This window comes from Rhincodon typus, chromosome 33 (genome assembly GCF_021869965.1).
Source record: "Rhincodon typus isolate 14 chromosome 33, sRhiTyp1.1, whole genome shotgun sequence".
Classification (NCBI taxonomy): domain Eukaryota; kingdom Metazoa; phylum Chordata; class Chondrichthyes; order Orectolobiformes; family Rhincodontidae; genus Rhincodon; species Rhincodon typus.
The window spans coordinates 14857183-14873075 of NC_063364.1; the positions used below are offsets into that span (position 1 = coordinate 14857183).

The 15893-nt window shown below is 36.6% G+C and overlaps 1 protein-coding gene across 1 annotated transcript in view; it reads right to left on the minus strand.

Moving 5' to 3' along the window:
• Positions 1–4630: 4630 nt before the first annotated feature.
• prtga (protogenin homolog a (Gallus gallus)) overlaps positions 4631–15893 on the minus strand; it is a 116729-nt gene continuing 105466 nt past the window's right edge. Inside the window, exons 6-14 of the mRNA XM_048615721.1 lie at positions 15012–15107; positions 13823–14009; positions 11585–11712; positions 10549–10719; positions 9069–9260; positions 8112–8235; positions 7445–7607; positions 5881–5991; positions 4631–5120 (exon numbers count right to left, since the gene is read on the minus strand). Of these exons, the coding sequence (XP_048471678.1) occupies positions 4683–5120; positions 5881–5991; positions 7445–7607; positions 8112–8235; positions 9069–9260; positions 10549–10719; positions 11585–11712; positions 13823–14009; positions 15012–15107 (1610 nt within the window). The 3' untranslated portion in view covers positions 4631–4682. The remainder of the gene's footprint in view (positions 5121–5880; positions 5992–7444; positions 7608–8111; positions 8236–9068; positions 9261–10548; positions 10720–11584; positions 11713–13822; positions 14010–15011; positions 15108–15893) is intronic.

Sequence of the window (15893 nt, forward strand, 5' to 3'; positions counted from 1 at the left end):
TTGAAAAATGGCAAAATATGCTGGTAGCTCTTAGCAGTTCAGTTTTGAAGTACTGTACATTACGTTTCAGAAAGGTATTGCATCACGAATATATTTCTACTGACTGGCTATTTCTTGACTTCTATCAAAAAGACTTAACTTGGTACCACAATATCAAGTCCTATTAATGACCAAGATTTGCAAAATATTTTCTGGATAAGTTACTGATAACTAGGGTCATGTCATGGATTGGTGGGAGTGGGCTTTGCCTTGTTTGGTGCTCACCTGAAACTGGATGACCATTTATCAAATACAAAGCTGAACAGAAGTGGGTTGAGGGTGCATAAGGAATAGAGCGGTGGTCCAAAATTTTAGACTTGCTCTGATGAAATGAATTGGAAATTCCAAACAGTTAATGGCAATTCCACATCATGACCAAATGGGCTTTTGACTTTTTAAAAAATTATTCTGTGAACAGTTAAGTTTAAAACTTCCAAGAGCACCATCAAAACCAAGAAAAATCAATGTTTAGATGCAGTGTTTAGCAGAGTGACAGTTTCATCACTCATGCACTGAACCACATATAGCACCTCTGGGAATGATAACACAGGGAAGCAGGTAAGGCTTTTAAAAATAAAATCAAATAATGGCCGTCAGGTTTATTCTGTACACTGCAATTTTAATGTATAAAGTACTTCAAAATGACTGCTGTAAGTAATGTGAAGATGCTGGTTTTGACTCAGGATGTTTACATAGACATTTTTGCTGCATTAAAATAAAACAAATGGTTAAACAAAATCATTTAAGAGAAGACAATCTATTTCTGAGTGAAGAGCTAAACTCCTACTTTTGATACACAAAGGTGAATAAAAAATAATCTTTGGTTTTTATGGGCAGCTGATCTAACTGTATTTGACACTGAAAATATTAACACTGAATTTAATGATTAAGGGAGGAAACAGTTTTATTTACTCTCCTCCTTTTTGTGGAACTTAACTAGCAAGAGACAAAACCTTCTTATTGCTCAACAATGGTTAACAGATTCTTTTTAAAGCTATTAAAAGGCCCTTTTCTTTCCTCTCTCATACTCCAGAACTGCCAGTTTATTATATATATCTGTAAATAGCCGCTGCAAATGTCACAACCACTAAAATATAGAATCACCTTTAGAGAAGACCTTAGTACATGGTTGCTATTCAACTGAATTGTGCAAGAAGTTACTGAGTGTTACAGGCAGCTGGAGTATTTCACTTTGGTTTGAGCAAGAGAAATTTGGTATTTCTTTGGAAGCAACATTTTTAAGTAAATCCTAGGTTAAATCAGGGCAAGAAAATATTTGCTTCTTTTTAAAATGCTAAACAATTAACGATGCCAGAAGCATCCAATAAAGCTTCATAGTTACTGAGAAAGAGGGAATCATCTTGTATCCAGTGATATTAAACAACTTATGGCAATATTGAGAAGCAATACACATTTATAAATTACACTTGGAACCACAAGGAAATTCTCTCTCTCATTCATGAACTTGTGTAGGTTAGATGAAAAGTGACACAGTTCTTAGGTCTTGAATCCAGATACTGTATAGACACAGTGCCCTGTCAAGATATATTTAAAAAGGTCCAACAAGGAAAGTAAATCTTTGGAAACAGTTACACAACATTTACCTTTGTATACTGCCTTGATTCCTAATACTATAGGATGACACTAACCTGAAAGACAAGTGCTAAACTGACTATTACTCTAATTCTGATCTACGCTATAAAGAGCAGAGTGCAGTTAACCAGAAGTAATACTCAGTAGATAGTACTAAAGATCTTTCAATGAGCTGATAGAGGAAATTAACTCAAACATCAAAACATTAACTCAAACATCCTTTAGACTTGAATAGATTTGAATTTGCTTGTAACCAGTTTTGGACATAAAAGTATTGGAAATCTATTCAATATAATTTTATATTTTTTAGTAAAGGATGAACTTGGGTGTTTACACATCAATATAGTTTCTTCCACAAATCAGTTTTCCAATTAAGGGTGGAATATGGTTAGAAAATCAATTTCTATTCAAACACATACAAGTCACTACTTCCAATTGATTAGTAACTATCATAAAATCAAGAGGTTTAATTGTAATTAAATGGCCCAAAAAGACATTTCACGAGGAAAAAAAAAGTCTATGTACATTTTCTTTGGTAAGCTTGATTTAAAATAGCTTTGATATATCAGCAACACATTGGTGTGAACATTTACTGGCACATATTTCTAGTGATCTGTTCTAACTCTTAAAAGCTACACAGTAACTACTTTAAAAGCAAAAAAAAAAATCAAGATACCCTGTCAGTACACCACACATTTCAGTGTGGCAGTTCAAATGTAATTATTTGATCCCTGAGGTTAGATAAAGAATAACACTAAAATAGGTTTTTAAAAGAGGTAGTATCAAACTGGAGATGCGAGGTTAAAGCACATGAGAGTAGCAGCTTCTATTCCCTATGAACATTTTTTTGGTATCATAAAGCTCTGTTTTATGCAAGTAATTCTAAAAACACACAGTGAGGCACCAAATCAGTGTCTTTGGATTGCAACTCTTCAAGTGAGTTACATATTATAATACCCTTAGGCTGAAGTTGTTTTTATTGGAGGATGAAAAATTCTCAACGGAATTGTAGTAGAGTTCTGTTTACAAACAGGCATACAGTCATTGAACACCACTCTCTCTCTCTCAGTCCACAGTACAACCAATTAAAGCTTACCATTTTATTTTAACAATTGAAGTAGTAACTCAGTGTCCCACACAATCAGATAATAAATTAAAATTAAATTTGGGTTATATGAAGCAGCAATGCTAAAATAACTTATTTCCTAGATAAAAAAGGCAGAATTCTGCTTATTTAAAAATCTTAATTAAATGAAATTGTTGGGTTATTTCTTGCGTACTTAAATATGATTCACGTTTTCGTAACGACAAATGATATCGTACGGTTACTACTGTATTTTGCTTTTGGCAGGTTGTTGAAATAAAATAAATCCATACACAAATGGGGAACAGAGTTAAGTATTTCGTGCTATAACTATGGAATACTGACTTTTTTGGGGGGTGGGGGAAGATAAAAATGAGCTTTTTTTGTTTTCAAACTCCTGTTATTAATCCTGTGTTCAAATAATCAATAGAATTGGTGTAAATGAAGTTATCTAGTGGAAAGAATTCTTCATGTTTCTCCCTTTAAGTCGAGCAGCATCAATAAGCATTTCTAGCTCATGATTTTTTCTATTTGTGAAGCTTGTCATAATTGTTTCAGGACATCAGTTTGAGGAAATAATCCACTTGAAATGGTGCTGAAAAGCAAAACTAGAAATCAACATGCTAATTAAATATATTACTACGTCATAGAAAATTTCCCTTGGAACAATCATTTTATTTGTATAAAAATTCAGTTTAATCTCTTAAAAGGTGACATTCTTAGAAATCACCATGATAAAAGGGAGGGAATTTTAAATTCATGTAAACTATAAAGGTTGTCCAAAAATAAATGATTTGAAAATAGATGTGATTGAGTATACGCACGAATGTGGTGCACAAGCTGGAATGGGCACTTACCATATGTAATTAGTTCTAAGAGTATCTAATATAATGCATTAAATCCGAATTCAACAAGGACAGTTGGGCAATGGATACAAGTCACAGCAAAAGCTATTTCTCTCCCCCTGCACTGTACTCTCCACTTTCTAGGATAGGAAACATCTCAGTAATCATCCTCATTTATCCTGGCCTGCTTCACTTTGGCTGTTGCGCTTCCTAACAGATATTCAGTAAAACTGAAGTGTACCCAAACATTTGGGCTCAGATTGGATAAGAATTCATTCATTCTGTTTGTTGAGCATCACTTCATAGTTTAGATGCCTTTCAAATTAGCAGCATAGGCAAAGTTACTCAGCACATGGATGTTATACTGCATAGATGTTCATCTCTTCTGTTCCAAATCATTCAAACAACAGCATTTCCTCTTCCTTTTGATCAAACATACTTTACACTTTTCACAGCTCTATGTAAATCTGTATTATGCACAAACAGCTGTGGAAAGTGATCATATTAAGTTTCATAGATTGGGACTGTGACTTAAATACGCTCAAACATATGACTGGATCCGTTCTTTACCTCATATACAAAAATAATTAAAGGACATGTGAATCAAGACAACTTCAGCTCAAAAGGTGCTGCATTTGGGGCTCATTTAGAATGATACTTGTTCACGTAAACAGAGCTTTAGTTAAACACTCTCATGGCAATGTCCTTACAACCCCTAAATCACAGCAGAACATCAACAAACATTTCTTTCAGCAAAAAGACATTTTTTAAAGAAAGTATCAACTATTAGACGATGGAATCAAATATCTGTTAAATACTGGAGTTTACCATCAGGTACATTGAGGTAGATTTTTTTTAAGCAGAAAGCCTGAAATATTGTTTCTGCTCCAGTGATATACCTTTCAAAATAAAATCAAAAGAAATGCAACGATCCTTTTCACATTTTTGACATACAGACATTCATGGTGGGTAAAACAAAAAATGTAACATTCATAAAACAAAAACATGTAAGAACCTGGAGTGATTTTAAAAAAACCCAGATTTCCATTCCAGAATGTTCTTTGGCTCACTGCACATTGTCCATAGTACAGATAAATTACGGTCAAACTGGATCGGGTAATTCAAACTGGAAACTCATTGTCAGTATTTTCACGGACAGTTTTTGAAGAAGGCATTTGACGTACTTCAGGTGATGCCAATAGGTCTGAGGTAGCAGAAGGAGAACCAATCAACAGGCATTGAGCTTCCTCGGAGGTAGACGGGACAGGAACACTGGCCGTTTCTGCCTGGATAAATGGTCCCAAGAAGGTAGGTGTAGTACATGTGACAGAAGAAAGGTGAGCCATTTCCATTTCCTCCCTAGAATCATGCGAGTATCTGCCCGAATCTCCAGTTTCATGACTTCCGTCACTGTTATGAGAATATTCTGCATCTCCTGCAGTGCCGAACACAGCCCGCAATGATGTCGGTGGAACGAGTATTGAGGCACCCGATTCTTCGCAGATCAAGCCAGTCAGCTGGTAAGAACTCATGCCTCGTCCATGTCTTCTTACTGGCTGCTAGTAAAAGAATGGCATCAGTTACATTAAGCAAGTACTTACAACTCCTTTTATATGATAGGCAATGTAAGCTGATTTTACGAGGACTGTTGATACAAACAGTGTTGTGCTTGGGCAATATATGTACACCTAAATCTGAACAATTGCATTAGAAAACTGATTAATTCAAAAGAAATGCAGAAGGCCAAAAGCCAAGTTTGGAGAGAGGGATAGCATGAAATGTATTTAAAACAATTATAAGGTAAGTGCTGTGTATTGCACCAGGACGACTGATACACCTTCAACTGCAGGCAGCCATTATTGGACTATTTATAACTTTTTCAACAGAAACTTAATTAGGGGTGATTGAGAATAATCATCCCTAAAGTATAGAAATGCAGGATATTTGCTAAGTCAGGTCAAGCCTTCAATTCTCATCTACTGAACTCTGATTTTAATATGATGGTAAACTGTTAAGCTCAAGAAATTCTAAGACTGCTTCAGGTAGCATCAGTAAACCCAATTGTTTGAAATGCATGAATCATCAGCTGAAGAGTATTTCCATTTAAAAAGAATGTGTATTCCACACCACAAATGATTAGACAAGATGTACATGGAGAAACACACCAATCATTGCCAACATTCTAAACGCATCTCTACCCCCACCGCCCCCCCCCTCTTAAGCATGGACTTCAATTCCTTTCTCTGTTGTGTGTCTACCTAATTGATGCTTTTAAAAAGGAAGCTAGGGTCATTTCAAGAGATCGGTTCCAAACTTCACCTGCTTCTCTTTGTGCATCTTCACCGATTTTTTCGTTGACCCGAAAAATGACCATTTTTTCACTTTTTTGTTTACGTGAGTAGAGCTCCGAATGATCATATCAGATCCACCCTGTTGGATGTAATAGAATACATTCAGAGGGTATACTTTTTGCTCGATCACAGCTATTATAGAGAAACAGAGTGTCTGAGTTACACTTACTTCTGTGGATCCCAGTTCCAGAAACGATAGCTGCTCCAACCCATCTGACCAATATGAAGCTGACCAATTTCATTCAGTTCCAACCACAAGGTTGGAAGAACATGAAATTAATGCTGACTGAACTTTTGTTAGTTTTTAACGATATGATATTCTGATCAAAGTTTCCCTGATTTTAATTTCTGCCCTATCCCAATATTTTCATTCATTTTCTGGAGGTGTAAACACAAGTACAGAGCTGATACCACAAATGCACCAAAAGAAAAAGATAACAAAATACTTCCACATTATAGACTCGAAAAACACATGATAAAACAAGAGATAAACATTTTTCAAGGGCGAGAAGTTAAGGGTTGTAATTCATATATTTACTCTCAACTTACTTCCCATCTCCTACATGTATTGTGCCTATTTCCTTCCCTTTTATCACGTTCTGCTAGCCACTTCCACTCCTTACATGTAATTTGCCTCCCAGTCTTCTGATCTGCCCTTGCTAAAATGTCCACTTGCTGCTGCTCCAAGGGTTAGGGAACATTGGAGCTAAGGAAGGCTCATTCTAGCCTCTCCTGACCAGAAGCTGGCATAAACAGCAAAACAGCAAAGTTCCAGATCTAACCTCCAGTCCAGGCTGAATTAGCTGACCTATATTACAAGTAGAAGTGACTACACTTTGAAAGTATTTCACTGGACATAAATCACAGATTGTATACAACATTATAAAAATGCAATTCTTTAACAGCAATAAGAAAAACAATGCTGGGTTCCTGTTCCCAATAGCTATTCTCTAACCCCAACTGGAAAGTGCATGTACGTGTATAATTGAATAACGACATTATTGAGCATGACTGCAATGTCTCCCATCATTGATCAGCCCAATGTCGTTGCAGGTCACATGTGAATAGCAGTTACCTATGTGGAGGTAGCAGAGGTGGACCCCTGAATACCAAATAGTAGTCCTGAAAATATTAAAAGCCCTAAAATAAAGATCTCATCCTTGACTGGAATTCTACAATTTCCATTTCAGAGTTTTTTTTTAAGAAGTTCTGATGACTGGGGAAGCAGTTATAAATCAACATCAAGGAATACAACCCATTCCAACAGTTTCAGATGATGCAGTATAAATGGCAGTGATGCACCAGGAATGGATCTCAGGTCAGAAAGGGAGCATGTGGGCAATTGTCTGACCTGCGTGACCACAGTTAGAGTTTAGGAAATGAAACATGTGATATCTCTCAGCTTCAATTCAAAGGAACATGCACTGGTATTAAAACTTTTGACGGGCTTCCTCATTCAGCTCAAGAGAGGGCTACTATCAAATGCAAGAGTTAGGGAAGGTAGAAATCAATGTAGATATAACGTTTATTACCTTGGTATCCAAAAAGACATTTTCAGGCATCATTGGCATTAAGGTTTCCACAGTTTCCTGCTCAGTCTGACTCTTAATAATATGGGTCGTGTTAACCAGTGGTCTTGTCACACGTGCCATCTGTACATTTCCTTGTTGCTCAGCCTTGATTGCAGAAGATTTCCTGGGTAAATAAAAGTTGACTATGAAAATTTAACTTGTCAAATATGTGATATTTAATAATGACATCTACTGATAAGTATTCAGTACTGAATATAATATATTCAAGTAATCCCCAATTCAAATGATAAATGGATGAGTCAAGTTAAATATAGGCTATTGCAGAAGAGGAAATATCCTAATATACTAATTGATAACCAGTCCTATATGTGCGACTTGGATCATTAATATTAAGTGCACTGGCATCACTTTGTCTTTGCTTTATAGGTGATCCAACTGCAACTGTTAAATTAAAGCAGAGAGTGTACAAATTATATTTTAACATCATCATGCTGTATGATCAATGACAGGAATTGCAGGATTTGAGGTACAAGGCCAAAATTTTACTGAACAATCTAGTTTCCGACACAATTAGATTAAATACTTTGACAATAAATCTAATATAATCATTGCTCATTAATGATAATACTTTGTATTGTGGCCTAAACAGTGTGCTTTCAAACGATACCTTGCTTTGCTTCGATAAAGGAGGATAAGAACGCAGATGATGATACAAGTTAGGGCTATGCAAACTCCAACAATAATTCCAGTCATTGACTTTTGGTCCAGGTGGTAAAATACATCAGAGTTTACTTCAGTAAAAAAAAATAATAGACATTAGAACAATTAAATTTAAAAGTGCCTCAAATATCTTCAGTTATAGTGTGATTTTATCTCAATTCTACTGCTGATTTCAATGGCGAAAATCAAACAGATTCATACAGATGTGACAAGATATCTCATTGTTAACACCATACAGTTATATCATTGAGTATATCAACATCAACATGAGAACAGAAGCCTCAAATACAAAACAATTAAATGTCAAATCTTTATGAAAAAAGCATTTTGCACATTTAAATAAGAATGGATAATTTTCAGAAAAGGTTTCTGTTGTCACCAACAGTTTATGAAGGGTATCTAGGCAGAAATGAATAACTAATTCTTGGAGGGCGTTAAACCATCTAGATTACTGTATACAGCAAGATGATTGTGGTGGCACAGAATTCAAACATTGAGGCTTTGCCAGAAGGTTTCCCCCTAGCTTTTACTAACACAATGTCCCAGACAGATTGCATTCAGATCACTTCAATGCTGCTTTATTTCCCTCCACCACTGATGTGCAGTCATGCCAAAGGGTGGAGGTTTACTTCTGCACGGTGAGCATAAAATTTCACAATTGAAGCTATTACACATGCAAAAGCTCTCAAGCATAATAATTATGCATAGTTGTTAATTCCCAGTGGGATAATATGAAGTCCAACCTGATTTAGATTGTCGGTTTAGATTCTTTGTAACTCATTCTAACAGCATTTCATTGACAACTACACCCGTTGAGTCTACTTTTAAGAGAGATCTTGTCAGAAAGGCCTAATCCATTACAATAGTTACACACATGCCTAATGGCAGCAAACTGTTTACTGACCTTTGGCATCTCCACTATTGCGAGAGTCAGGCCACTTAGGTCCCTGGCTAAAGTATATGGTTTCCTTCACAGGGATTGCTAGCTCTATAGCGTTTGAAAACGGTCCTTCTCCTACTTCATTAGATGCAGATATTTGAATGAGATAGACATTTCCTGGAAGGAGGTTCTCCAGCAAAGCCATAGTAATTGTTCCTAAAAACAAAGATGACAATAATAGATCAACAATTAAAGTGCAGTGAATGCAGAATCAGCGTATAGCATGGCAAATAACATAGTATCACTCTTATTTTAATTTCAATTTCAAATAGTATCAATTTGCACAGTTCTGCACCTAATACAAATGTGCTGCACCACAAGGAAATGTATCTAAAGCAAGAGTCCTGGAGAATGTTATTTGTTTTTCTTATAGAATCCCTACAGTGTGGAAACAGGCCATTTTGCCCAACAGGTGCACACCAACTCTGAAGAGAATTCCACTCAGACTCACCCCCCGCCAGCCTATCCCTATAACCCTGCACTTTCCCCATTGCTAATCCATTTAATCTACACATCCCTGGACACTATGGGCAATTAAGCATGGCTAATCCACCTAACTTGCGCATCTTTGGACTGCGGGGGGAAACCGGAGCACCCAGCGGAAACCCAAACAGACACAGGGAGAATGTGCAAACTCCACATAGATAGTCACCTGACGGTGGAATTGAATCCAGCTCCCTGGTGCTGTAAGGCAGCAATGCTACCCACTGAGCCACCGTGTTGCCCTGTGACTGTATGCAACAGCCCTCTTAGTAGAGGCCCAAGATTATCCGACTTGGACAGATATGAATACAATAATTAACATAATTTAGTTATGAAATATAGTATGGATCTTGCATTCAAGTCCATGTCATAGATCAAGCACATTATGGTCTCTGGCACTAAGCCATTTTGCACTCCACTGAGCGTACACACCATGCCATCCAAGGTCACTGTCCTAACACATTCCTAAAGTTTTCTATCAGTCAGTTTGATTTTTCCACCTGAGTTGCAACTTATTGACAGGGGACACAGTCAATCTAGGAGGATGAAAATTTAGGTCTAATATCAGAAAGTTCTTCCTCACATAAATAGTGATCAGAAAATGGACTGGATCATGAAGGTCAAAATTTTGTAATGCAAATCCATCCAGAAAGGTACTAGTAGCCCAACACTGGCAGGGTTGTAGGGCCTTATGAACTAGATTGGGCCTATACGTCTTCCTCATCAGTAATTACCCTCGTGTCACCTTCACTGTCCACTTGGAGTGGAAATTCTCAAAAAAATTACAGGTTCAGCTAGCAAGATCTTCTCCTCTCAGAACCATATTAGATGTATTTTATTAAGCAGTCCTCATACAGGTAGTCCTGCTAATTATTAAAATTAATGAAATTGATGATTCAGTAGTTTCCACAGTCAGATGTATACAGGTAAAATAAATTTATGTGTGCTAAGTAAAGCTCACCTTCCCTATGAAGCATTTGCCACTCGCCAGCAATCCAGGCCTTTCTAGAAGCGTAAAGGATGGTGTAACGGGTGATAGCAGTGTTGGTATCTTCCGGGGGTTTCCAAGAAATTAGAGCAGTTCCTTCTTCTATTAATGTGACTTTTACACTTGAAGGTGGATTGACCGGAGCTGTGGCAGAAATAGTTCATAAACTTCTAAAGAACTGGTTTTAAATTCTGAGAAACTTCTTATAGAATCCTTGAAATGATGATCACAATACAGATAGATTTTGTGCAAGAACTAGAACTTATGGGAACGGAGATTGGCAGGTTGTTAACTTTTAACAAATTTAGTATTAATTACAGCTATCAGAATGACACAGCTTAAGATCTTCAATAGACTTCATGAACTATGAAGCCTGGTTGGTTAAATATTTCCTTTGGATGGGGTTATAACCTATGCATCTGAAAAATTACAATTGTGACAAGTTACTGCTATTTTCAGTAAATTTCCCGATATTCTCCTGTATCAATGATGAATTAATACTTTGTTCATTCCTCAAATCTTAAACATTGCTAAACAGGGACACAAAAATGAATCCTTTCCATACAGCACTGATCACAATGAAAAGGAACGTGAATTGATACAGCAGACCAAGAGGTTGTCATCTGTCGTGAGTCTCAGGCAAGGCAGGTAGACTTTCGTGCATTCTGGAAACAACATTATATTAATACACAGGAGCCTGCTTTACTTAGGCAAAACAAACTTATACACTCATTGCATTTCTCTCATTGGGAAAGGAGGCACATTGACCACTAATCTCTGCTGCATTCCTATTGCAGCATCCTAACCAATCAACATTTCCTGCTGAGCTTTGACTTCCTGTCTCCTTTCAGCAACGTTTAAATTCTGTACTACCAAGCAATTACTTACTTATCAAAGTTCTGCACTGCACTATGTATAGTCAAAAGCAAGGCAACAATTTGCTTTTAAGTAATGTGCTATTGGGTTATTTCAATTTCTGGAAGACTAAGAGGTTTGACGCTGTCTTTACCTTCTGGCAATGTAAGCTGATAAACCACAGGGCTCCAGGGGCTGGAGAGTTGGTCTGCATGAAGACGCACAGCAAACTCATACTTGGTGAACGGTTGTAGACCGTGAACAAGCATGTGTGTTTCTGACCTATTTGAATTGAAATAAAATGCAGTTATTAATCTATCGGAATAGAGAAAGTTTGATTTTTAGAAGGCTTTTCTGACTGTATTTATAAATGCCAAACAAGTTGTGACAAATCAAGCTTAAAATCAGCTCATAAGCATTTAGAATTTATTGTAAAATTCTAATATTGTGGAGATATCTAACAAATGGTAGACAAATATAATTCATTCATCAATTCAAATGAATCAAAATAAGGTACAATTCATTCAAATGACATTCAAAATGGTCGATGGTGAAATTTGATAGCTCACTGTTGCTACACATTTTTAAAAAAGGATTTAAGTGTTAAGATTGTAGGTTAAAATTCTCTCCAAAGGAATTAAATATAAAGAGAATTTGGAGAATTGTAATTCTATGCTTGGATCAGGATAATATTTATATTTATATTAATATTTGTTTATAACCATTATTCTACTTAATTTTGGAAGAGGCTAGGTGGGGTAATGTTGCATTAAAGCAAACAGATCTATTCAGGGTTGTATCAAATGAACAGGACAGCAGGTTTTAAAAAAAATAAACTTGAAAATGCTAGTTATGGTCAGTCAGTGGCTGCTGTATATCTGCCAAGTTCCAGTATGCCAATCCAAATTTTTTGTGGCTCATGTTAAAAGGATTTTTATTTAAAATCAACGGTCTCCTTCAGTGTATCCAGCACACGACAACATTATGTTAGCTTTCATCTATGGCAGACTACAAAATAGTGCTTCAAAAAGGAAGAACAATATTCTTTTGACAACATAGGTACCCCCTTTTTAAACAGCTAAGGATGTAAATTTGATGAGTTGAAAGAAGGAAATACTATTTTTGTTTTCATGTATCCTTTTGTCAGTTTTAATAGTGTCTGACAAATGCAAAATAGCCTTTTAGGATCTGAATCATTCACTAGACATTTTAGACTGTGGGATTGGCAATATTATAATAGTACCAAAGCAATGTGAAAAGACACTCAACTCCAATGCTTCAAAGAGAATAGTAAAAAGATATGAGGAAGAGAGAAAAGGAAAAGTTGATTGACTCTCCCAAGGAAGACAGTAACACAGCAGCCACAATCTGCTAACAATGTAAGTGTCCCATTTGTAACAAAGATAAGTTCAGAACTGTTTAACAAAAGCTGGTTTAGAACTATATCTTAAAAAGAGAATCGGAACTGAAAGTTTATGGTGCTTGTCTTTAACAGTTCTATTTAATTAAAAGCTGCATTGATACTTGCTGGTTGAAACTGCCATACTTTTGTAGTGTAAACAACTATCTGGTATCATGCCACAGGGACCCAATCCTCCTCTTGTAACTGCTGGACAATAAGGAGGTAACATTCTGGGGACTAGAATTTTTGTTGTTTGACATTCTTGTTTACTGTTTGATTAGACTGGAGAATTGGAGATTGATACTGAACAGCACTATCTAGAATCACCTTGGGCAGACATGGACAAATGCAAGGCATAACAAATGAACATGCTTGCAAAGCCTAAAGGCGATCGTTTAATATACACAGCGTAAACCTAAACAACTTTCTTCAGCAACTCCATTTCGACTCCAAGTAGTTTATATTCAGAAGTGCAAACACTCTCGATTTAGAAGGCAGTGAGACAGAGTCTGAATTAAATGCAAGGCTTTGATGCAAAATGTGATGTAACTGACAATTTCAGAAAGCAACAGAATTTCTTTAAGGTAGTCATATCGGCAGAGCTCAGGTGTGTCTGTGAAAGAACTCTCAGTAACACATTGCTTCAAAAATTAAATACAGCAGATGCTGGAAATCTTACAAAAGAGAAACAGAAGGAAATATTCACCAAGTCAGGCAGCAACTGTGGAATTGATATTTTAGGTCAATGGCTTTCCATCAGAACAGAGTCTGAAGGAAGTTCAATCAGGCAATTGATCTGAAACATTAACTATTTCTCTCCTCAGATACTGCCTGATCTGGTGAGAATTTCCAGCAGAACTGATTTTAATGACACGTACTGCTACATGGGAAGATGCTGCCATTCTACTGTACTATTAATAATTCCAAATTCTAAACTGTTACTGAGCTAAATCACTTTGCAATATTAGATATGCAGTGGTTGCCACTTACGTCTGAAGGTACATGACAAGGGAAGCATTCTGCAGTCCCACAGGGTTGCAGCGGACAGTATAGTTGATCATTGCTGCAGCAGTAAAAGCTGGCTTTCCCCATTGTAAGAAGATGGATGAAGAACTGTTGGCTTTTGCATACAGGTGATGAGGCGGAGGTGGAGGAGGCACCATGCGATCCCGAACAGCTATCAAATAAAAAGATAGCTTATTCCTGTGTTTTGGGCTTTAAAAACCATATTTAAATACTGGCAATATTTAATTAAATCAGACAAGTAGTTTGAGTTTGAGTTACCACTTGCCAGGAAAAGTGTATTTATCAATTTGAAAAAAGCCTACATGTTTCTACGGAGAACAGTTGCAAGCAAATTCTGTGCGCAAGGGACAAGATGATATCAACCCCCTCAAACCGCCAAAAAGAATTCACTAAGAACAGTCTTCGAATTATTAATGTTATCTGAACTGGAACAAAACATAGACTTTGGTTAAAAACTAAATTTTTTTTCAGACATACTGAAGGAAAAGGTGTTGAACAAAAGGGTTTGTACTTCAATGCTACAGCAAAACCAATAAAGTTATTCACCCCAACACTTCCTTTCAAAAAAAAGTAAATAAATTTAGAAAATTCTGAAGATTTTGCCAGTCTAAACAGTAGCAGCACTCTTGTAACTTGAAGACATATAAAAAGCACAAACAGTAAAGGTTTAATGACTAAAAGAATCTCCAATTTACTGGATTACTGTGTCCTCAGTATACTGTTCTGTTGCTAACAACCTGAATTTGGAGTTTTGTGACACGTTATACTTCTGAACAGCTTGAGAATTGGAACTCTAACCTATTATTCTTCATAAATAAAGGCATTTTTCCCCTTTGACTTAGCCAAAATTAAAATCTTATTTATAACAACACAAAACCACGGCTCCAGATTCCTCTAAATCAGAAGTGATTGATGGGAGCTGGTGATCCTAACATAACTTACTGGCTGCCTTAGTTGTGATCAACAGGAGGTCTTTGTTTACAAATAGCACTAATGACAAGAATTCTCATTTAACATTTAGCTATCCGGATTAAAGATCTAGGGGTGGGGATAGTATGCTAGCAAGGCTTGCTTAAAATAAAGCTTTTTTAAAAATGAAGTTCACTAACTCACTGCACAAATCTAAGTGGAGAATTAAAATCAAAACACTTACACACACATCCTGGGGTGCTTACAGTTTGGTCTGCCTGGTAGCCTTCACCCATATAGTTGTATGCCAGCAAGCGCATATGATATTTTCTGCGAGGATCTAAAATTTGAAAAACAGAACATACTTTATTAAAAAACTTACATATTCCTCTTTTGTTGGTTACCATATATTTTTGTACATTGTCAAGCATCTCCTTGCATAGAATCTTTATCCTACTGTCAATAGTAACTAAGAATAAATCAGCATAAATTAGCCGATAAGATTTTCGAAAATAAAATCATTTACATTAATGTTTAATCTACAAATGGGCGGCACGGTGGCACAGTGGTTAGCTGCCTCACAGCGCCAGGGACCCGGGTTCGATTCCAGCCTTGGGCAACTGTCTGTGTGGAGCTTGCATGTTCTCCCCGTGTCTGCGTGGGTTTCCTCTGGGTGCTCCGGTTTCCTCCAGTCCAAAGATATGCTGGATAGGTGGATTGGCCATGCTAAATTGCCCATACTGTTCAGGGATGCGTAGATTAGGTGGGTTATACAGGGATGGGTCTGGGTGGAATGCTTGGAGGGTTGGTGTGGACTTGTTGGGCCGAATGGCCTGTTTCCACACTGTAGGGATTCTGTGATTCTATGATGAAATGTAATGCAATTTAGAAAGAGTTAAAGAATAATTTCTAGACAAGAAACAATTCCAGACACCATGGCATTTATAATAATGTAAACATGGGCAATAAGGAGGTAAAAACATCAGAAACAAGGTTCCTATGGTCCTAAAATTAACATGTTTTGCCACATAAAAAGTGCTACTTTATGCTTTCAGAGTCAAGCTATCCTCACCTATAGTTTAGTTTAGCTCTCAACTATCTTAATCTGAATTGGTCACGGAGCTCT